The sequence below is a fragment of the Rhizophagus irregularis genome, chromosome 6, assembly GCF_026210795.1.
Source record: "Rhizophagus irregularis chromosome 6, complete sequence".
Taxonomy (NCBI): domain Eukaryota; kingdom Fungi; phylum Glomeromycota; class Glomeromycetes; order Glomerales; family Glomeraceae; genus Rhizophagus; species Rhizophagus irregularis.
In genome coordinates this window covers 4,679,487-4,704,014 of record NC_089434.1, presented here as the reverse complement: position 1 = coordinate 4,704,014, position 24,528 = coordinate 4,679,487, and the positions used below count along the sequence as shown (strand labels likewise).

Sequence of the window (24,528 nt, the reverse complement as noted above, 5' to 3'; positions counted from 1 at the left end):
TTTACACGTGATTCCCTGTCACGATTATAGGTAATTCCATTGATACGAGAGACAAGTATACAATGATTGTAAATATAATAAATGTCATTAGGGCGGCCAATACGTGATCCTATTGTCCCTCCATTATTCATTAATTTACAAATGTATTTCATAGATTCGTAAATTAATATCATAACATAACTGATCTAGCGTTATCTAAAATCGAGGTTGACACCTGGTTCCTTTCGAGCATTGACTTTATCCCCCCTGTTAAAAACGTCTAGACCAGTTGCCTAATGCTAATATTGTTGCCAAGTCTCCTACGTTCTGTAAGAAAAAGGCAGACAGTACTCTAATATCTTTTACAATTTGAAGACTTTACCACTGATTTAGCTATGGTATCTGTATGTGGTAGCTTCGATATCAGAAACAATACAAGTTTATTCTTAGGATCATCCCTCCAAGTTTGGGTTCTATTTAATAAGCACTGTAACACATTATATGGAATCTTCTTCATATCGTCCCACGTAAAGCTTTTTTGCTGAAGATTTAGAATGTGATCTAGCTATTTTGTATTCCTTCGGATATCTACATTCTAAAGTGTATCCTGAGCTAGATGACTTAATTGTTGTAATATTCACCTTCATTAAGTCCGAAGGTCTACTTGCTGTAACTTCTCAATTCTTTAATATAATCAAGTGAAGGTAATAAAGTCATGTGCTAAACTGCGTTAGATGATCTTATATAATTATGGAAGAATATTAATTTAGGATAATCCGGAGAGTCACAAATTAATTCCGGAACTTTTTCCGGAGGTTTTTCTGATTCAATATTGCGAACAAAGAAATCAAGGACAAGACTTGTCCGACAATTCTTCACTATCAGAAGTGAGTGTTAGAATTATTTTCGGCTTTTTTTTTGTATTGTCCACCTTTCGGATAATTCCGTTGTTGGCTGTCTGTTATATCTGTAGATATGAAAAGGTTGATAGTTTTCTGAAAAGCCTTTATTTTGGTACCGTGTCCTGACTCCTGAGATAGTACTTGCGAGAATTTTCCATTCAGATTTCGTAGTTGTGTCTCCTCTCTATTCATTAACTGACTTAATATAATATATATAAAATAATTTTTCTTTATCATTTAACTTAAAAAATTTTTTCAACCTTGTTTAAAGAAAAAAGAAGGTTAAAAAATCTATGAAAAAAAAGAAACGTACCTACTTTTAATTGAATTAGGAATATGGTCTTAAGCGGAGAACAATATGGTAGTTGCTCCAACAGGTGATGCTGGTTTTGACATTGAAGGCAGCACTATACGTTCGTCGCTTTCTGTTCCCATATGCGGGGTAAAAGTTGAGCTTGAAGGTGAATCTTTAAGAAACTCCAAAGAAAACTAAATATATAGAATATTTAATAATCGATGAAATGAGTATGGTAGGATGCCGTTTTCTTGCTATAATTGATTTACGACTGCGACAAGCATTCCGGATCACTACAATATTCCCTTTGGTGGCCGATCCATAATTCTTGTTGGTGACTTAGGGCAGCTTCCTCCGGTATGTGGTGCCCATGTATTCTCAGGCTCTCGAAAATCAGATCATTTATCTGAGGATGGTTGTAGTGCCTATAGTCAATTTCAAGAAATTTATAAACTTGAGGCTATGCAAAGACAAACAGGTAACTCGGATAAACAACAGCAATTCAAAAATCTGCCATATCACTTACGTGATGGAAAGTCTACACGATCCGACTAGGAATTATTAATGACGCGGATTCCAGAAATATTCTTGAATCAGAAAGAAAAACTTCTTCAGATGCCATCAATGTCATAACAAACATGTGAAGAAGTGGATAAAGTAAATTTGAATAACTTCGATTATTAAACCAACCCGTTGCTAAGATTCATGCGGTACATACGGGTGGATCTGAAGCTTCTAAAGCCGATCCCGAAACTCCAAAAGGAATTGAAGCTGAAATATTATTATGCAGAATGCTGCTGGTCTTATAACAGATATTTTATATAAAGAGAAGCCCGAGTACACCTCTTTACCTGCAGTTATTTTAGTTTTATTTGACAGTATAATAGGGAATATAGAAGGGATTCCGGTTGTACTTATTGTTCCTATAAGACGTAAAACCGGAAGTTGCTTTCGCTTGCAATTTCCACTTTCTCTTGCGTGGGCCACAGCTCATAAATCGAAGAAGGAATTTGCGGTTGGCTTGTCATTTGTAGCAATTTTCCGTGTTCGTTCTCTTGATGATATTCTTTTCAAACACTTTAGTTTTAACAGACTTAGCGTATAAAAAATTGTAAAAAGTTGAAAGAGCGAATAGCAGAAGAAACTATTAAAATTTTCTCGTTCTTGGTTTTTATTTTTTAGATTATCAGAATATCAGTTACAAAAAAAAATGTTATTAGTGATACAATGGAGTGAAATAATTAATGGCTAAGATATGACAATATAATTTCCTATCCCATCGGTATTACGTTCAATTACCTGCTCCAATCTTGCAGACATGCTATTTACTGAATTAACATATCTTTTTTTCAATCCCCCCATTCCTTTCCATAAATTTTCGATCAGATTGAAGCCATCCAGTCCAATATTTCTGGATATTTCTAATTAGATTTATGTTTAGGGTACTGGAAAATCCAGTACAGAATAGCATCAGCATTATCAAAAAGATTTTTAACTAAAATTTCATGATAGAAGGTACCATTTATAATACATGTGAAAAGAAAAAATCCAATTGTTCCTTTTGCCAAAAAAGTACCTCAAGTATGAACTTTATAGGTATTTTACCATAGATTTTTGTGAACTTTATAAAAATGCTATTGAGTGTTTTAAAACATTTGAAAGGTAATTTCATTGGAAAAACAACTTGTTTCCAATTTTAGTTTTTGTATTTTATTATCCATTTCATACAGCATTATCTATGAATTTCTATAAGAAGTGGTACAGTTTTTGACATTAAGAATTATTCTCAAGTAAACATTAAGGTCAAATAATAATTATTTAAGATTTCTGCAAATTTAGAGCATATTGAATATTTGTTTTCTGAAATAAGCTGATTAAAATAATGTTATTTTTTAAAGTTAACTTTTTAGTCGTTCAAATTAAGGTAAAAAGTTTAAAAAAATACCTTTTTAAGTTTTTTCAAGTAATTATAAATAGTAAAGAGTGGAATAGAAGTCATTTATGCAAAGTTTTAATGTTTTAAATGCCAAAGCTTCATAAAAAGATTATTGAATCAATAGCACTTTAAAAATTAGACTAGTAAAAATAAACAGATCATCATATAACAATATTAAAAGTATTATAAAATATACAATATATATTGTTAAATAAGAAATGTGGCGCAGTAATTTTATGTAGATTATTTCATAGATCTCTTGATTTTTTTGATAAATCTGATAAATCTGATATATTTAATTTATTTATTTTATTAATTTTATTTGTAATAGTTATTTCATAGAAATCCGTAGATATTATTAATTTTCACAGCATAGCTATAAAAATAATGACATTCATAGATATAGATATTCTTATGAAATAACTGTTTTATTCTCTAGAGACTAACGTCCTATGATAAAAATAATTTATAAAAAGCTTATTTTATTATATTTTTATTTATAAAAGCTTATTTTATTACATTTTTATTTATAAAAGTTTATTTTATTACATTTTTATTATAAAAAGCTTATTTTATTTAAAAAGTGTGTCACGTTGTAACCATGGATATCGAACTTAATGGAATAGAAAGTCACATGATCGGATAAATAATTAGCCAGAAAGGATAAATGTTTAGGAGAAGGAATGATCTACATGATGTAATGTTTATTAAATGATTAACGACGAACCAATAGATCAATCAGAGGGTCGATCGATGCGGCTTAGCAACCAATTTATCAAGTTCGTCAACAGGAATAATTAGGGGGAGGAACTATAAGCTACAAAAGATAGATTATGGGACAATATGAAAAGATAATATAAAAGATAATATGGAAAGATGATACAAAAAGATAGCACAGCCACAAAAGATGGATTATAAATTATTTCTTTACAATGTAATATTTGAAAGAAAGAAAAGATAACATATAAAATAGTATATAAAATAGCATATAGAAAAGATCATATATAAAAGATAGCATACAAGATAGCGTATAAAAGATAACACATAACATAAAATATTAGAAAGAAATAAGAAGTAAGAAAAGAAAGAATAAGAAAGTTGGTTTAAATAGGAGCGGAATGGAAAGTGAATTCTACAGTCGCCAGTGAGGATTTTGAATTTTAGGTAATTTAGTTAGTTGTGAATTTTATGAAGATCAAAATATAAATAAAGTACTTTTTACCCATTAATTAATGATTATCGATTCTTTTATACTGTTTTCTTATGATGAAAAAGTATGTTAAATAATGGATTCCTTTACCATTTGATATATAAGAAACGCACGAACATAATAGTTCAGTTAGTCGGAATGTACACAATCATATGGGTGAAGGGTTCATAAATGTTTGTAAAAACGTTAATTATTAAAAGTTATCTCGAATATACTTATGGTTCACCTAAGTTTTAATTAATGTTAAATAAGTATTCAAATGATGAAGTAAATATGAATATAAAGAATTAGAAAATGATGAAAATTAAGTTAAAGATTTAAAACTAAACCAAGCAAGAATATTAATGTTTCGCTGAGAACACATATAATAGAAGCAGTGAACTTTATTTACCGCCAGGTGGCAAACGGGGGTGACAACGTCTAAACTATACTTCTCCGCTAATTAATTATGTCATATTTTGGCAAATAGACCAATTCACTATTTATTATAAAATTACTATGAATTAATTACGTCTGTTAAAATACATTACGTCTGTCAAAATAAATTTAATTAGTATTTTATCATTTTGACGAAAAGTATAGTCTAAACTTGTCCTTAAAAATTTATTTATTATTAAAAATGCTTTAAAAACAAAAAGCCACAAGAACTTTAAGTTTTTAGATCTATATTTACTAGTGCAAAAAATTTAAAATCACTTGATTTACCTACTATATCTACCCACGTTAATAAGGCTGAAACTATTTCTCCTGCACTTTCAGCTGAAGCTGCTTTTGTTTCTTCTCCTTTGGTGATTGTTTCAAACTTGCATTATATTTTCTTTAATACTAATAGTTCTCTAATTAATTTAGGGTTTCGTAATATTTCTATGAATTGGAGTTAGGTTCAAATTGTGCCAGACTCTGGTTTTCCTAACTCAATTGTGTCTTATGCATATGGCATTATTTGAGATTGGCTTTCTTCTTTTCATGCTGAAGCTGCTGCTATTTATACTGCACTTACTATGTCTCCTGTCAATTCTGTGGTCTCTATCTAGTATCTACACAGATTCGCAAATTTCTATCAATGACCTGAAGCAATACTCATTATTCATATATTTCAATTCCTGCCTTTATTACAAAACTACTTAACCTTCAATTAGAATTATATTAGAAAGTAAAAAACTTTTAGAATTTTAGAAAACATATAAGGAACTTAATAATTTTGAACTTTAGGTTATTATTTAAAAATTAATTACTGATAAAAATTTGTCCGTTTTACCTTACAAAGTCAAAGTGTATTCCAATTCTTTTTTGAATGATTTTGCAATTATTTGGCCAATTCAACATACACCTTAGATGATACTATTCTCATCTCTCGCTTTAATCAAGCTGTGATCTATGACTTCATTCTGTATTATAATAATGTCATTTGTAAATCCAATCCTTGTCATTTATTCAAACAATACCACTAAACTTTTTATATGTAAGATCTTTTGAAGCTTTCATGTTTCTGTTTCTGCTCTCTTATGACATACTTCTCTTACCCTATAAAAAGTATTTATATTTAAAATATAATTAAAAACTTTTTAAAATATATTTAAATTATACTTAAAATATATTTAATTTAAAAATTGCGAAATACTTATAATATACTTAAAATGTATTTAAAATTATCTTAAAATATATTTCTAATATATTTAATTTTTGCCAAAATACTTAAAATATACTTAAATTATACTTAAATCAAAATTTAAGTATATTATAGATATATTTTTTTACATACTTAAAATATACTTATAATATATTTTATAATATATTTTAAGTATATTTTAAATACATAAAAAATATACTTATAATAGTCTTATAATATACTTAAATTTTAATTTAAATATAATTTAAATATATTTTAAGTATATGGGCAAAAATTAAATATATTAGACATATGTTTTAAGATAATTTTAAGTATTTTGCAATTTTTAAATTAAGTATATTTTAAATATATTTTAAATATATTTTAAGTATAATACTTTTTATAGGGTCATTATACAATTGATTGGGCACTTACTTAACATACTTTAATGTATCAATCCAAATATGATGATTCTTTCATCTTGGCGATTGGCGAATGCTTCCCAACATTATACAATAAAATTTTAACTTTTTTTGAAAGATTTATCTACTCTAGAGAAACTCAAGCTGCTCTGACCTGATCTTTATATTGATATCCTTATTTGTCGCTCTTGTGAAAACCAACTTAAAGATTTTATGCACTTATTTATATACAAATGACATCATCACATCATGCAACAAATTTTTAATTCTTATTTATGCTACCTTATAATCAAGATTACTGAAGCTGGCAAACTCATTAATCATGATTTTTCTGTCCAAATTGCTAGAATTGCTTTTCTTTCTTATTGGTTCTTCTCTTCTATAAATTGGTCTGCTTATAGTCTAGTTTGAGGTTGCTTACCTGCCACTTTTCTTGATATTTTCATCAGTTTAGATATATCTTGACCTTCTGTAATGAATGTGATTACTGCTATTCACAATAATTTTGTTAATAAATTTTAAACATGCAATGAACATTTCTTCAAAACTTAAAAACTCTTCAAGGTCTTCTGATTTGCCCAAGTTTTCGTACTTACTTTATTCCTTTTTACCTTCTCTGACCCATGTTGATTCACATGACTCTGGAACCGATTGGTTGAAAACTCGATGTAATATGGATTATCTTGATTTAATCACATTTCAGGTTGTTTAACAGTACTACTTAATAACAGCTTTTGCAAGATGGAGTGTCGATTTTAATAGTGGACATATTATTCATTATTTTGTTAGCATAGTTGCTTCTATTTTGATTAAAATATATCAAGGAGGAAGATCTAAAAAGTATTAGTATTAGCGAATTTTCTTTTGATTTTTCTTTTAATTTTAATTTCTTCTTAGAAGACTATATAGCTTTATTTTTAATTAGTTTATTTTATTTTCTTTTTTCTTATATATAAATTTGTAAAGTTCAATAAATAATTAATAAAAATAAAGGCTACTATACTATATTTGCCTAAAAGTGTGACTTATAACCTGTTTTAGAGATGTCTGGGATCCTAATAATGACTGGTTTTTTCTTCTTATATCTTTGGCAATTCTATATTAAAACGCTTATATAAAAATATTCTAATTTTATTACGATAAACCAGAATTTTTTGACTGACCAAATATTTTCAATACTTATTTCTCTTTATCAATTAATAGTTTTATTAGTCAAGACCTATCATAAATATTATTCTAATTTCTTGGATGTTTGGTACTGAACTTTATAAGCATTTTTTTGGTAGCAAGATAAATAAATACTGATTTTAGTTTTGCAGAAATCATTCAAATACTACCAAAGATATCATAAAAATATCATAATATACAAAGGTACTTAGAAATAAGAAACTAAATTTTAAAAAAGAAAAGTCTGTTTATGAAGGTATTTTTGATTTAAAAAATATTTTGCTAAATATTTATATATAAAAATTTCTGTATTGAATTTTTTACTTGTAAGCTATAATTTTGATTATAATTCTGACTTTTTAGATGAACTATCAATGCAAAAACTTTGACTTTACCTATCAGATAAACAAATGTTACAAACTTTTTATTATTTACAACATTTAGCAAGAGAACTTGCTGAATTTCTTGGAATGATTTAGCCATCTACTTTATCAATTAATAACAATACTCCTACAATTTTTATTAATATTAATAATGATGAAGAAAATTTACATAACAATGATGAAAATGGACTACCTAGCGATTGTGAAATTGATTTATTTACAGCAATTAACAAAGTCTCTTCTGAAATACAAAAGATTAATGAACAATTAGAAGAAAATCTTGAAAATAAAAAGATATTTAATAACTGTTATTCTCAAATTCAATTACTTGATAAAATAACTGTTATGTCAATTTTAAATGGTGGTAATAGTTAGTGATACTTGCCTAAACTTTTTTTGCAAAAATTTCAGTTTTATCACCAACTAGTTTCAGTTTTGTCATTAACTAAACTATATAATAATAATTTTTAATTTTAATTTTAATTATATAAAATTATAGTTTTATTATAAAAATATATAAAATTAATTATATTTATAATAGTTTTATAAATTCTTTTTAAAAAATATTATATTTTAATAAAATTTATTTTTTTTAAGTAATTATTATAATTAAAAATCCATGGAAATTTATAAAAATCTATAGAAATACCATGGAATATTGAATTTTGGCATTTCGTCTTTTAATTTAAATGTTTAAACTATTTCAATTTTGTTAAATGACTAAATATTTCAGTTTCGCCCAACATTTCTAGTGATAGTAATAAGGGTGCTGTCAGATATTACCTAATATTTTAGGGGGAGGGAAAAATCTTAGATTACATATAATATTATATAAGAAATTATATATATAATATATCTTATCTAAGGGGGGAGAAGTAAGCTCTTATATTAAAGTGATATTAGGTAATTTCTGATAGTGCCCTAAGTTTATTTCTAAAATTTAATTTTTATTATGATGGTCAGTCCTGTATTTAATATTTTATTATACTGATTATTTTTTAATTAATAATTAACAATAAATTCAAATATTTTATTAATGACAATTTGAATTTTGAATTATTAATTAATTAAAGAAAATTATATAAAGCATATTGCTTAAAACTTCTTGAAAAAAAATTTAAGCCTGTAACAATATTTCTATTTAACCAAATAAAGTAAATCACTTTGTGACTTATTTTACAAAAAATGAAAATTTGGAATAGAGATTTGTCATATAAAAAGAAAAAAAATAGAAAGATAATAGAAAAAATCTGGCTTTTACATTTGTACAATTACATATAAAAAAATTAGAAAAATCAAGAAAAAAAAAAATGATTAATAAAAGAAAATCTTATATTAATACAATTCAAAGTAAGTATTAAATGCATAAAATAAAATTAAAATTGTTATTACTAATTTTAATAATTATTTATAAATTTATAAGTTCCAAATATTGAGAATGCAAACATAATTTGTAAATTTCTATTGGTAAAGGGACATTATATATTTATAAGATATGATAATAAAATATGCATAGGATGTGTTATATCAGTTTATTTTAAAGTATATGGAAAGCATTGTTATACAGATAAACTAGTTAAAACTATTAATTCGTGATCCGCCAGTGAACCATAAAACTTGGCTATTAAATTCCAGTGAAAGTTATATATATATTTACTAATAGCGCGGAATCTACAGTTCTGGCAATGCAAGGTACAAATTACTAAAATATAATATGAAAACTAATATTATAGACATAAAAATATGCTATTTGGCTATTTTAGTAATAAAAGACTGGTAAAAATTTTAAGCACTAAAAGACACTTTCATAAGAGCTGAAAATTTGAATTTGAAAAAAAAAAAATTTAGTATTTTAAAAATTTTAAAGATAACTCATCATCTAGTGGTCGTAGAAAAATAAAATTTGGTTCATCAGATTCGTCTTGTTGAGACGCATCTAATGGTAATAATTTTATGTCTCCGTGACTAATAGAAGGCGAGTTATCCCATATTTTTTCTCCAGAATCGCAGATTCTAAATTATTGATAAAAATATATATGAACTTATCACCACCTTTTAATAGTCAAATTTTATGGTTCACTGGCGGATCACGAATTAATGATATTTCCTATATTTTATTACATGTATATATTCCCATTCATTTTAATGTTTTTAGCAATTTAATTAAAAAAGGATGTAATATTTTAATATATTATATACCATCAAACATAGTTTATCATATTTCAGAAACAAAAGTTTAATTGATAGTAATATGCTAAAGTTAGTAGGAAATAAAAAGAAATATTATGATAAATATTTTAGTCAGGATAATATTATTGAAAAAATGAAGAAATATTAAATTATTATTACAAAAAAACAATAAAATGGCAATTGGAAATGATCATCATATTTTATTTCTGATTTTTGTATTAAAAATATTTTTTATAAAGTCATATGATTAGATTGCTTATTTTATATTGAATTTACTTATTTGTATTAATAAAAACCTTGCATAGAACTATTATAAAAATTTTGATCTTTTGTTATCTATATATATATTGCTCAGGGTTTTCATATAATATGGCAAAAAAAAATTTTGCCGCTTATATAGCAATTATTATATTTTAACAAGTACTTTAAAAAATAAGTTATACAATACTATAAATAAATAAAATTTCAAATTTTGGATTATTGTTATTTATAGATAATAGTCACTACAATAAAATTATTTAGTAAATTAAATTCACTTGTATTTAATTTTTGTATATTTTTTTAAGAATTTAATATAATTATATAATTGCTATTTAATTTTCATTAATAATTCAACTTTTAAAATTCAAGATTATTTATTTGCAAAAAACAAATGACTATTTATAACTTTATAAACTTTATGCAAAATGTTTATAACATTTTTAGTTTAAAAAAATATTATATAGATTTAATATTTTATTATGCTTATTACACTACTCTTATAATAGTAAATTATGATGTTATACATTTACCTTAAGTATCAGTTTTTTTAGATTAATATAAGGGTTAAAATATGTAATATATTATAGTAATATTCAATATAAATGTAATTTTCAATATCAGTATATTTTTACAATGTAAAATAAAAATATGATTAATGAACAAGTATTTTTGATATTAAATATCTTAATTTTTTTTTTTAATCACAGCAATTTATTAAAATAATTAAAGTAATACAAAATAAAAATAATAAACTACAGTCAAAGCTCTTCACTATAACAAATATTCACAAACATGAAAGATTTCTTTATAGTGAACCTTATATTAATACAATAAAAAGTTTCTTTTATTAAACAAAAGTATTTAATTTTTGATTTTAAAGCATTAAGAATTTCCAATTCTGTGTATATTTAGACCAATGAATTATTTATAATTTCTTTATCTGATAATAGTTCTATTGGATTTCATAGTATGATCTTGTAAATTTAATTCCTTATACAAATAATATCAATAATAAAGTGAAATACCAATCCTAAATTTGTGTTTAAAGTGATTCGTGAACAATATACCTAATGATTTGAATATAAATTTATAATATACGTTCTATATAAAATTTTTAAAAAGTAACATCGAGATTTTATTAGTAAGTTTACTATAACGAATAAGATCTATTAGTAAGTGAACTGGGGGAATAAAGAAAGTTCGCTATAAGCCAAATTTACTATAACGAGCTTCACTATAACGAGCGTTGACTGTACATAACTATTCTAATATTATTAATTCATAAGCCGCTCGTCATATTATCTAAATACCCCACGCGTACACTATCGAATGTTTAAATATCTTAAACCAACTTAAATTTCTCTTTTATATGCTCAAATTTCAACCAAACTTTGCGTCCACGTATGAGGAAAATCCCTTCTAGTATGTTAAGTAATAATAATACTAAGCCATAATGATATAAAGGATGTATATATTAATGTCATCATCTCGTCCATGAATTTCTGACGAATTAATGTCATCTGACGAATTAGTGTCATATTTAATAGCAATAAATATATATATAATAAACTGTAACTTCTCGTGACATGCAATCATTACAATATATTTCACTGTTGTTTATCGCATTTAATCTCAAAAAATTCTGTTTCATTTTATTTTGTTCCTCTTTATTAGTGATTTTTGTTAATTCCGCTTTAATATCTTCATTATTATTCATATTTTGTTTATCATGCATTGATCCGTACCGTTATTCAATTTTCTTGATACATTTTTCCTTGTCCTAAATTTTGTAATATGAATTTTCACTTGGTTCATCCGTAAATGAATTATATGTAATACTAATATTATTTGGTGCTAATTTAACTTTTTCATTTCCAGTACGTAATTTTTCTATTTCCAACTTACTCTTTTCTAACTCCTTCTAATTCAAGCCTTTTTTGACTTTCATATTCTTCTAAAGCTAATTTTTTTTTTCATAAAATCTGCCAATGAATGTACTATTTGAAATTAAGATTTTGTTTAATATTTTCAATCAGATCCATATTCAGTTTCTTCATATCGTTGTCTGTTAGTAATAAAGTCTGCGAGGTATTGACTTATTGCTTTTCTTTAATAAATATTGTAATGGATATGCTGCTATATAAATTTCAGAGCATCCACCTTTGACCATGGTCAATTGATAATGCAGTTGAGTTTTGAAGAAATGCTCAATGATATTATGAATTCTCTTGTTGTTATAATAACATATAACCTGACAGGAAGGAATCACTACGGGAACGTCCAACTAATTTTAGTTCAATAAGTTTAATTCACCAAACGTTTTAACTCTAGCTCTTGTTAGACTTTTGTCTTCAAGATTTTCCTTTTCACTCATCCTACGTCTTAGGAGAAATCAAAGTCGAAAAATGATCATTTATGAGAGCTTTTTCAAAAAATTTTCACAGGGATGTAACTTGTAAGTCGATATTTGAAAAGATTAAAATTTAATTATCTACTGTCGACTTGAAGAATAGGTTTATAAATATTTTTTTTTTTAAAAAAAAAATTACGATTTTACCCATACCTGTAAGTCTGTAAACCCAAATTAATAGTTAATATTACCTGTTAAGGTTTCGCTCTGTGATACAAGTATATAAATTGCCCCATAAAATTTTTAGACGGAATTCATACGGAATTTCTAATTTTAAATATAGTTAGTTAGTCCCAACTGGCGATATTCACAAGACCAATGTTTTTGATTTTCACCTTTAACAATTTTATATGGGTAAGTTATTATTTCTTTCAGTTCGGTTTAATAAAGATAGATATATTTTTAATTTGTGATTTAATATTCTGAATTAATTTTTACTTATTTCAGTTCCGTTTTTTTTACATACCCTTACTTTCGTTGCTGTAAGCCCTCCCAGAAATATAACTATATTCAATTGACGACCAACACGAGAACTATTAGTGTAGATTTATTTTTAACAATGACCTAATTAGCGTAACTAACGTAATATCTTATAAAGTATATTAAGTTCGTTTACAACTAGAAAAACGAAATAATGAACGTAATACTATGATATAATTTCAAAGGTATGTAGGATTGAATAACAACGAAGGGTGTATGTCACATATAGTTGAGCGAAAGTCTTTCGCAATAGCAATATATTTTTTAGAGAAAGTGTCAATATTATAACCGTTTTAGAATAGGACTGATATATATTCACAAGGAAATAGTTTAGTGCTATGAGGATAATGGTGCGAAGAATGGTGTGAAGTTGCTGGATTAGGGTGGATACAATTATAAAGCAATAGCCAATTTTTTACCGATTGAATCAGAAAACCTTTTATTACCTTCATATAAATTATCAAGAGAACCAATATTTGAATACATGAATTATTTTACTCAAATCACGCCATGTTGGATTAGAGATATGGTTAAGAAGTACCAGGTTCCCTAACGTACGCACCGTGCGTACGTAAGAGTTTAGGAGTTATACACTTGCACGTGACTATAATGAAGAAATAGTAATAAGTTCTTATTAGGAATAATACGATTTGGCTTTAAAATAAATGTAAGCTAAACGAAAACACATATCATTATGCATTTTTTAATAGATTAATGAAAGACTTATAATATTATGGAAAAAAATCATATGATGAATTGGTTATAGATGATATCTTACTAGTACCGATATTGTAACCGAGAAACGAATTAAAATCATTGGAGAGTCATGATTGAATTCTTTCAAGGTAGAGAAAACAAGATAAAGGCCCAAGGGAAAGGCCAAAGAAACGCCCTTTAAGGCACATATACAATAATTATTTCTTTTTAAAATATATAATTGGAATGATTATCATACTTTTCAAAATGAGCTGGTATTTACATATAATACTATGGTTTTATAAAAAAGTATGACTTAGATTATGAATTTGTCAAACACCGAATCTTTGAGTAAATTAATATTTTGTTGATAAAAAAGTAGATCAAAATTTCAATATAACCTAAGAACGTAGTGTGATTCGATAAATTAAAAATAAATTTGAATGATGAATTTTCTTATGCTTTATCCAATATTTAAAATTTTTATTATTTATTAATGAATAAAAAATTAATCGATTTAAATAAATTTTATTAAGTTCAAAATTATGATCACTCGGTAAATCATTTACTGACTTGAACTCATTTAAAATACTTAATATACTTATTTTTTTATTTTTTATTTATCGTTTCTTTAATGCCATATAAATAAATAATAAAATATAACTAAATATTACTAATAACTAAATATTACTATGACTAAATATTATGACTATTTCCCCAATTTCTTTAAGATATTTGTAACAAAATTTGGGTGGTGAATATTTATTGATATTATTTTTTTTATTATATTCCTTATAATCAATTCTCCGGTAAAGATGGCGACAGTCTGCATGGTCTCGAGATTCCACAGACGTACTGAGATCTTTACTCGCTGTGATGCATGGTCTTGATGAGATTCCACAAACGTATTGAGAGATCTCTTACTTGCCGAAGAATTTTTCTGCAAGTAAAGATCTCTCAATACGTTTGTGGAAGAATAAAGATGGTCAAACATTAAAATTAACGTTGCAAAAAAAAAAAAGATTATAATAAATAATGAATTTTACCAATTGGCGTCAAATACGGTTTCGTCCGCATTACGTTTTCGTTCCCAAAAAACTGACATGTTGATCAATTTTCTAAAAATTTTTTATAGGGACTAATGTTTGTTTTATAGAAGATATTGGGAAGAGTTTAAACTTTGAAGAGAAAAGTTAACATTATTTATACGTTTTTTTTTTCTAATTGATTAAATTCTCAGTTGACGGTTAATTTCTTTGTCATAGTAAAATGACATGTGAATATGTGATTGCGCAATCCGCCGATATGTAGTGGTAAAAGAAGCTAAACCATTTTTGTATTTATTAACTTTTATAAATTTGCATAATCGAATAAATTTTATTATAACATGTGTATAAAAAATATCAGGTACATAAATATTTAAAAATCTCATACGAAAAAAAAAATTTCGGATAATGCGCATAAATGAATATCTGACGAATTTTAAGATTTTACGAAAAAAAAAAGAATTTTATAAACTAAGAATTAAATAAAAAAAAATCCGTGTTAATTTATTGATGTCGCAAGAATATATTTCGTAACGTGTCAATCGAAGGTTCGATTGACATCACAAAAATCTTAATTTTTTTTATAACTAATTCATAAAAACGAAATAAATATTCAAATTAAGACGGGGTGATAATAAGAGGGCATATATATAATGAAGTAATATTTCTTCCTGAGTTGGAATCACCTTGGTAAAGTCAGAAAAGAGGACATATATACGGAAGTGATTGTGAGAGAAACAGATAACAACACAATGTTTGTTATTAAAAGGAAGATTAGTCTGTTTACTCCCTTACGGTATCATAAAAAAGTAGCTCATTCGTCGCAATACTCCCTCAACCTAGACACATGATCACTAATTATTAAATTATAAATTGTTAATACATGAAATATATGAATATATGATTATCTTTTGTATTCAATTCAATAATACCTTGTTGTTGTCTTGATTAATCTCCCAAGATAATGGGGGATAATACACGTACTTCTTTTCTTGACTCTCCCAATTTGGACTTTACGGGAAGGATTAGTTTCTCCAATTAATTGGGGTTCAGATTTGATGTTAAATATTATGGAGTTTTTTAAATTTACTAGCAACATTTTGTTTAGCGAATATGGTAATAATTTCTTTAAGAACTCTATTTATGCGTTTTTTAATGGATAGGATAATTGTATTATGTGAAGGTTGAATAATTAAAAACAAATTATTAATGACTTATCGGAAATTCGCTTTCGACTAAGATTGTAACCACAATAAAGAAAATTCGATTCATGTTCTTTTTCTATATTTGGAATCATATTACTTTTATAGTATTTTCAGATTTCGTAAGATAATCAATATTTGATTTATTGATATCCATTATAATTAAAACTGAAAAAGTTCATAGTTTTCCAAAAAAAAAAAAAATATGTCAAATGAATTGATACATCAAAAATAAATTGAACGTGATTATCAGATGTATGCGAAAACGATACTTTATCAACATCTCGAATTCCTTATCTAATATCGTATTTTTTTTTTTAAATGTATCTATGCATGTAGATCTATTGTATTTGTATGATACATGATCGGAATGATCGGAATGTACATCAATAAACCCACCTCAAAAATAATTTTAAATGTATCAATTAATAAATAAATTTATTTAAAAATAAAAATAAAAAAAGTAATAATTTATCTAAATTTGTTGATAAGAAATTACTTTACTTTGGGCCAATTTTTTTTTTAAAAAAAAAAAAAATAATAAAAATAAAAAATTCATTCAAATTTTTTTTTTTTTTTTTTTTTTTTTTTTTGAAATAACGCCAATCGCCAATATGCATTTCATTGAATGTACATATTTTTTTAAAAAATATCATTCAGAACTAGTATAAAAAAAGGATTTTTCAAGAGGTTTTCATGCCATATTTTTTTTTGTGTGTGAGAAATAATTTGTAAAAATTATGCGAGATGCGACACAATTCCTGTAATGTTTCACATACGTTTGCATGATTTTAAAAAATATATAAACGATATTTATTTTTTTGATCCGAACTTTATTATCATAATGAATTGCATATGATATCTCTCCTTTGCATATTTATTTGCGTAATTGTTTATACACGCCTAGTTGCTATATCCTAAAGAATTTGTTTCTGATCTTTAAAATTAGATATTCTTATTGTCACATGATTATTTATCTATAAAAAAAAAATTGCATATTATATACACTTGTATCACAATTCACGGAACGAAAGAATTTTCGAGGTTTTTCTCGGCTGCATAATAGTATTGAAGAGATTGTCTGACTAACCATTTTTTGCCTCTAATCAAATTTTTTTTACATAGTTTTTATTATACAAATTTTAAATCGCATGCAAAAATTAAAAAAATAAATTTTGAATTTCTGTTAATAGATAACTTTATACATATTTTTTGAATAAATCTGTAGATTTCATCAATAAGTCGATAATTTTCACTAACATTTTCGTCTAGTATCACCCCAAGTTCTTAGAAATTGAAATTGTTTAAAAAAAAGCAAATAAAACAATCTTAATTCTTCTAACACATAAACCACCTAAAAGTGAGAGCTATATCAAACTTCTTTTCAATTATTTTTAATGAATTTTATATAATAATATAAATTTTGATAAATCTTCGTTTATGTCATTCAATTAGAGTGTAGCCCAAAATCTTCATAATTTTACCAAAATATGAACGAAATTGAAGAAAAAAAAAGTTTATCCATTTAAAATATAAATGGATGGAACGTTTAATTAAAAGAATTATTAATTTTTTTCCTATCAATAGCAAGTCATTAGTAAAATAATTTGAATAATAAGAATTTCGAGACAATAATGAATGTTTGTGCGACTGAATTTCCATAAAAAAAAAATTGTTGATCCGTGATTAATATTCGCGAAATTTTTTTAATAAATTGATTTTTTGAATTTTTTTTTTTTTTTTTTTTTACAAAGAATAATGAAAGTTTGAATTTAATGTAGGAAAGGAAATTTATAGCTTAGTTATGAGAATGAATTTTTTGTATGAATTTTCGTATTTAATTTTTTGAACAATTTTCTCTAGGAGATTTTGTAAAATTTGAGATGGGAACTGCGTCTAATCATATAATCATAAAACGCGTAATTGTCGAATCAAAATATAGAGATCATCGTGAGAAAAAAAAATGTATTACTAACAGTCACTGGAAATGTCACAAAAAAAGGAAAGGCAAATTTTTTTCACTAAAAAAATTTTGTGGTACAATATCCTCTTTAAGTATAATTAAGTTGGCCAAAATTAATTAAATCTGGCTAAATTTTTGTTAATTCTGGCCAGATTTATAATGTCAGTCTAAATTTAGATTATATATAACATCATATTTATACAATATAATAAAAAAAATTTAAACTTATTGACCACTTTTATAATTTTATTAAAAAAAAATATTCACATACTCTTTATTATTCTTTATTTAAAGTTTAAAATGTATTTTTATATTAAAAATAAAAAATAAAAGATCAAAAATTAGTACTATTACAAATAATGACAATTGCGTCATGAGTATTAATCAAAATTCATGTAATTTAAAATATAAGTAAATTTGACTATGCTGAACATTTATCACTTAATTTATGAAGGCGATTTACTTAGTAGCTAAGTGCTGAAATTACTTCTGAAGTTACAGATCAGGTGTATAAAATATAAACACTAATTGCGCTATGAGAATTAATCAAAAATTCATGATAATTGATATGTGGGTAGATTTGACCATACTGAATAATTTTCCCTTAATTTACAAAGTTGATTTACTTAAATCCAAAATGCTAAAATTACACTCTGAAGTTATTGATCAGGTGTAAAAAATTTGAAGATCGAAAATTAGTACAGTTGATCTAGAACTCCGCTTACTTATAAGACAGGTCACCCTTAGGCCTAAAATAAAAATCATATATAAAATTCTTTACAGATCCTACTATAAAAGGAAATTTTATGTTATATTGTTATGATTTTTTTTCTTTTTAGCTAATTAACCAATAGAATTTAAGAAAAAAGTAAGGTAAAAACTATTAGTAAAGGGCCAATTTTCTAAATAACTTTTATTATAAATAAGCGGGGTCCTGTTGACCCCCTTTATAGTCACATCCCTTAGAACCAGCAAGTAGTGTAATTATAAAGAGGTGTGCTTATTTTAAAATTTTTTTATATAATTACATGTATAGATAATTTTCGATTTGATGTGATTATATATAAAAAAATTTTTTTATTATAATTTTAAATAAAATATCAATATATTTATAATATATATTTTAACTTATATGATCACATATGCAAGAAAATACATACAACTTATACATTTTATTTTGAAAATAGCGTGTTACTACTTTCTATTTTATTATTACTATAAAAATAAAACTTGCATTACCCTATTACATTAAAACAGATAAACAATTATTCTATATTACAATCATTAAGAAATAAATCAAGAGTACTTTGCCTTTTTGAATTAAACTCTTTTACTCTAACTACATGTAAATATTTTTTAAAAACGTGTAAATCTTCATTATTAAATTCATTATCATTTTGTTGTTCAAAAAAATTAATAAAAGTTTCCAGTGCATTAGCTGCTTTTTTCACTGAAATTACAGGTATTTCATCATCATCATCATTATCATCATCATCTACTTCTTGATTTTCTTTATCAGCTTGTGCTAAATTAACAATTTCTTCATCAGTAAGGTTTTCTTTAGTTGGAATTTCTGATTAAGAATCTGAAAATATTCTATAATATTATCAGACTCTGGCAAATGATTAAGAAGATTCTCAATTTCATCATCATCATAAGTTGAAAGTATACCAGTTTTAATCTAACAATTTTTTATAGTTTTTTGAGTAACATTATTCCACCTTTCAGCAATATAATCAATTGCTTCCTTAATATTTAACTTGTTTCTAAATATAATAATTAACATTAATTAATATTTTATTATAAAAAAAAATAAGTTAAATAACTTACTTTACATAATCTATCCCAGAATCAAATTGATGAATTAAATGTTTACAAAACTTCTGCTTGTATTTAGCTTTAAAACTATGAATAATACCTGCATCCATAAGTTGGAGATGAGCTGTTGTATTTGGTGAAAGGTAAACAAGTTTGATATTTGTAAGTTCAGATGCTTTCTTTTTTATCTTTTTTTTTCTATGATTTTGACTTGATTCTTATTCATTATCACATTTATCTAGCATCTCTTCATCATCATCTTTTTCAAGTCTTTTTGGATTAAAATGGAAACCTGCATTATTAATAAGTAGTAAAATCTTTTGATCTAATGTATGAAAATAATTATCTAAATGCCTTAAAATGTCAGATCTCATCTATGCTTTTGAATTAGCACGATAAACTACAAGAAGAGCTGATTTGTTAAAATTTTTAAAGCATCGCGAGTTAAGTGATTTTCCAATTACAAGAGGACGAAATTTATGAGAGTCTGTAGCATTTAGCACAAAAAAGAATAGAAACCCAGCTTTTATCTTATAAAATAAATAAAAAATCAATTTTTAATTGTAATTAAATATTGCATTTTATATTAAAAATTAAAAGTATTACTTTTTTACATCCAGAAACTGCTCCAGTACTAAATGTTTGATTTGATTCCATTTGAAAAAAAAGGCCTGTCTCATCTGCATTATAGATATCCTCTTCATTATATTTATCTAAAAGTACACATAAACATATACGTTTCTTTGAAAGACTTTCAAGTGGAGCACTTTTAGCTTCCCCTAAAACATGAACTTTTTGAAGATCATTGTGCAATTTAAATCTATACACAGGACCCCAAGCAATATATATATAGGTAACAATATTGTTTGCTTAGCCACATGCTGTTTTGGCCACAGTTAGAGGTTATAACTGCATAAAATCAACGATATTTGTGGCTAACGTCATATTTTTTATTTGCTTAATTTTGACGGGATTTTCGATAAGTCATATGTTACGATTGCTTATTTTTTGGATAAATTTGGCAATATTTAAATTATGAAAAATGAGATCATCGTACTAATTAAAAATTGTAATATTTGTTACACAACTATACAAAATAATATATTGTAACATTTGATCAATGATAATCTTTCAACATCATGTCGTCTTGGAAATATAGTAAAGAACGACTTTTAAAACATGAATATTGTGCACATATTATTAATGCTAAAAAGGTTATATGTATTTGTGGCAAAACAATCAAACTTAATAGGCGGTATGAAGAAGATTACTTAAATCGTCATGCAAAAAGCTCTGGCTGTAAAGCAAAAGAAGGTCAAAGGACAATTTACAACTTTTTTAAACCTGTTCAAGTTGAAAATATGGAAAGTTCGGAAGATGAATTTGATTCTAATATATATGATAACATGGATGATGATGATTTGTTACAAATAGATGAAAGTAGCGATAGTGATGACAATATTTCGATTTCATCTCTTATTACTGATAACGATGAAACAAATACAGATCAGTATTCAAAAAAACGCCAAATGTGTAAAGGACTTCGATCAGAACAAATATCCTCATATATTAAACGTACTCCAGCACAATTTGGCGGCTCAAGACGCATTGAAAATATAGCATGTGAATTGTTTCCTAGATTTTTAGGTAAAAGTTTCTCTCGCAAGAAGTTGAATTTTGAAGAAAAAAGAAAATTAAATCGAACTTTGTATGCTGAATCAGTATGGCAAATAGATAGATCATGTGAGTTAATTGTAATATAAATTTGTATACATTATTTTCATTTATTAATAAATTATTGTTTATTATAAATTTTAGGCAATTCCGTTCGTTCAAAAACATGTAATGGCTACGCTGAACATGGAAATATTTGTAATGAGTGCTGCTATATAAGATCTGACAAGAGACTGTGTACAAATATTACTAAAAGAGTCCCATCACCTGAGAATGTTAAGTTTACCCCAAAATATTACTGGGAGGATAATGCATTAAAAGAACATCTTAAGAATAATCATCTTCGGGACATATGGAATTTACTTAATGATGATAGTGATTGTAATAATGGTAGCAAAATATGGATTACTTTAGCTGACAAAGCACTTCAGGGTGCATTTGATTATAAGCCAATTTTTGTTGGGTTATGTGAAGTTATGAATGATGCAGCAGAGCAAAAAATCAAAAATAAGGGCAAACAAAATATTAAATATTCTGAAGAATTTACTAACTTCTTAGTGATCTTAGGAGGTTTTAGTACTAGGGCTTTAGATTTATTTCGCCAAAATCTAGAAGGATGATGTATCCAATCTATTAGGTATGGAATAATAGTTAATAGTTATTTATTGATTTTTATTAAATTTTGCATTTTAATTAATTTAGATATTTGCGGCGTAATGATGAAGATTGTCTCACCAATCCAGATCTTTGCTATGAAAATGTTGCGAAATTTAAACGCTTAATTGATACTATTAAGTACAATGGTCCAATAGCTGCTATGACAGATAATACAAAATTAAAATCATGTTTAAGATATTCACCACAACTTGGATGCATTGTTGGTTCAATTTTACCTAATGATCAAACAAAAGTAATTATCTATGGCGATATTCCAAAAATTATCAATAATATTAAAAATCAAATGGCAATTGCTAAAGATGTTCGTGCATACATTCTCCAAGTAAGTTTATATTTATTTTGTAAATTATTGCCTTTATTATAAATCATTTATTAAACTAATATATTTAAAATTAAATTCTAAGGTACCGCTACCCAAGTTTCCTCCAGTTGTGATTGCTTTAATTCCTAACAAATCAAAAGATACTGCTGATGACATTTCAATATTACATAAAAAATTAATTCAAGAAATTGCACCGCGTTTACAACTTCATATTTTGTCAATTGGATCAGATGGAGCAATTGTTGAATTTCAAGCACAGGAAAAAATACTTACAATTCAAACACCAGAACAACTTTCTATTCGTGATAATAGCTTAAATATTCATTTTAGTTGTCCAATTTTTAATAATGTTGGTCCTATTATTCGTGTACAGGATCCAAAACACGCAAAAAAAACTGCTCGCAATGCTTTAATGTCTGGAGCCCGTTTATTGACATTTGGAAATTCATCAGCTCGGTATTCTCATTTTCTCAATCTTATTGGACGTCATGATTCAATTATGTATAAAAATGATGTTATAAAATTAGATCGTCAAGATGATGCTGCAGCGTATAGAACATTTTGCTCTTCAAATTTAAAACAATGCTTGACCATGGATTATAAAATACAATCTGAAATGGATGGTTTTTTTATATACCTATTTGTGATAGGTAAGCAGTAAATTTCCTTTATTTATTAATTTAAATACAATTTTAATTTATTAATCAAATACTATACTACTAATTTAGGTGAAATTGTAGATAGTTATCTTAATCGTAATATTACTCCTATTGAAAGAATAAGAATGGCAATGACTGGTTTTTTCTTCTTACACCTTTGGCAATTCCATATTAAGACGCTTGCACAAAGATATCCTGATTTTATTACGATAAACCAGAATTTTTTGGCTGACCAAACATTTTCAATACTTACTTCTCTTTGTCAATCAATGGTTTTATTAGTCAAGGCCCATCGTGAATATTATTCTCAAATACCTTTAATTCCTTGGATGCATGGTACTGAACCTTGTGAGCATTTTTTTGGTGTAGCAAGACAAATAAATCCTGATTTTAGCTTTGCAGAAATCATCCAAATGCTACCAAAAATATCACAATATACAAAAGCACTTAGAAATAAGAAACTAAATTTTGAAAAAGGAAAATCTGTTCGTGAAGGTATTTTTGACTTAAAAAATATTTTACTAAATAATTGTATATAAAAATTTCCAACTAAATTAGGTATTAAATTTTTTACTTGTAGGCTATAATTTTGATTATAATTCTGGCTCTTTAGATGAACTATCAATGCAAAAACTTCGACTTTGGCCATCAGATAAACAAATATCACAAACTTTTCATCATTCACAACATTTAGCAAGAGAACTTGCTGAATTTCTTGGAATGATTCAGCCATCTACCTTATTAATCAATAACAATACTCCTACAATTTTTATTGATATTAATGATGAAGAAAATTTACATGACAATGATGAAAGTGAACTATCTGACGATTGTGAAATTGATTTATCTACAGCAATTAACAAAGCCTCTTCCGAAATACAAAAAATTAATGAACAATTAGAAGAAAACCTTGAAAATGAAAAGATATTTAATGACTGTTATTCTCAAATTCAATTACTTGATAAAATGACTGTTATGTCAATTTTAAATGATGGTGATAGTGGTAAGTTTATTTCTAAAATTTAATTTTTATTATAGCAGTCCTGTATTTAATGTTTTATTATACTGATTATTCTTTAATTAATAGTTAACAATGAATTCAAATATTTTATCAATGACGATTTGAATTTTGAATCACTAATTAATCAAAGAAAATTACATGAAGCATATTGCTCAAAACCTCTTGAAAGAAGATTTAAGCCTGTAGGATTAAATTTAAATTTATC

At 25.7% G+C, this 24,528-nt stretch overlaps 3 protein-coding genes across 3 annotated transcripts; 2 read left to right on the top strand and 1 right to left on the bottom strand.

Annotated features, from left to right (window-relative positions):
• Positions 1-7,770: 7,770 nt before the first annotated feature.
• Positions 7,771-8,278, top strand: OCT59_026692 (uncharacterized protein; the record flags this gene model as incomplete). Its single annotated transcript, XM_066143356.1, has 2 exons — positions 7,771-7,776; positions 8,000-8,278. The coding sequence occupies 2 exons, from the start codon at positions 7,771-7,773 to the stop codon at positions 8,276-8,278; spliced, it is 285 nt and encodes a 94-aa protein (XP_065992882.1).
• A 7,522-nt stretch (positions 8,279-15,800) lies between these two features.
• Positions 15,801-16,085, bottom strand: OCT59_026691 (uncharacterized protein; the record flags this gene model as incomplete). Its single annotated transcript, XM_066143355.1, has 2 exons — positions 15,801-15,840; positions 15,919-16,085. 2 exons carry the CDS (start codon positions 16,083-16,085, stop codon positions 15,801-15,803), a joined length of 207 nt encoding a protein of 68 aa, XP_065992881.1.
• Positions 16,086-24,022: 7,937 nt separating this feature from the next.
• OCT59_026690 (uncharacterized protein) lies at positions 24,023-24,328 on the top strand (the record flags this gene model as incomplete). The annotated part of the gene is made up of 1 exon (XM_066143353.1): positions 24,023-24,328. The coding sequence occupies one exon, from the start codon at positions 24,023-24,025 to the stop codon at positions 24,326-24,328; it is 306 nt and encodes a 101-aa protein (XP_065992880.1).
• Positions 24,329-24,528: the final 200 nt, after the last annotated feature.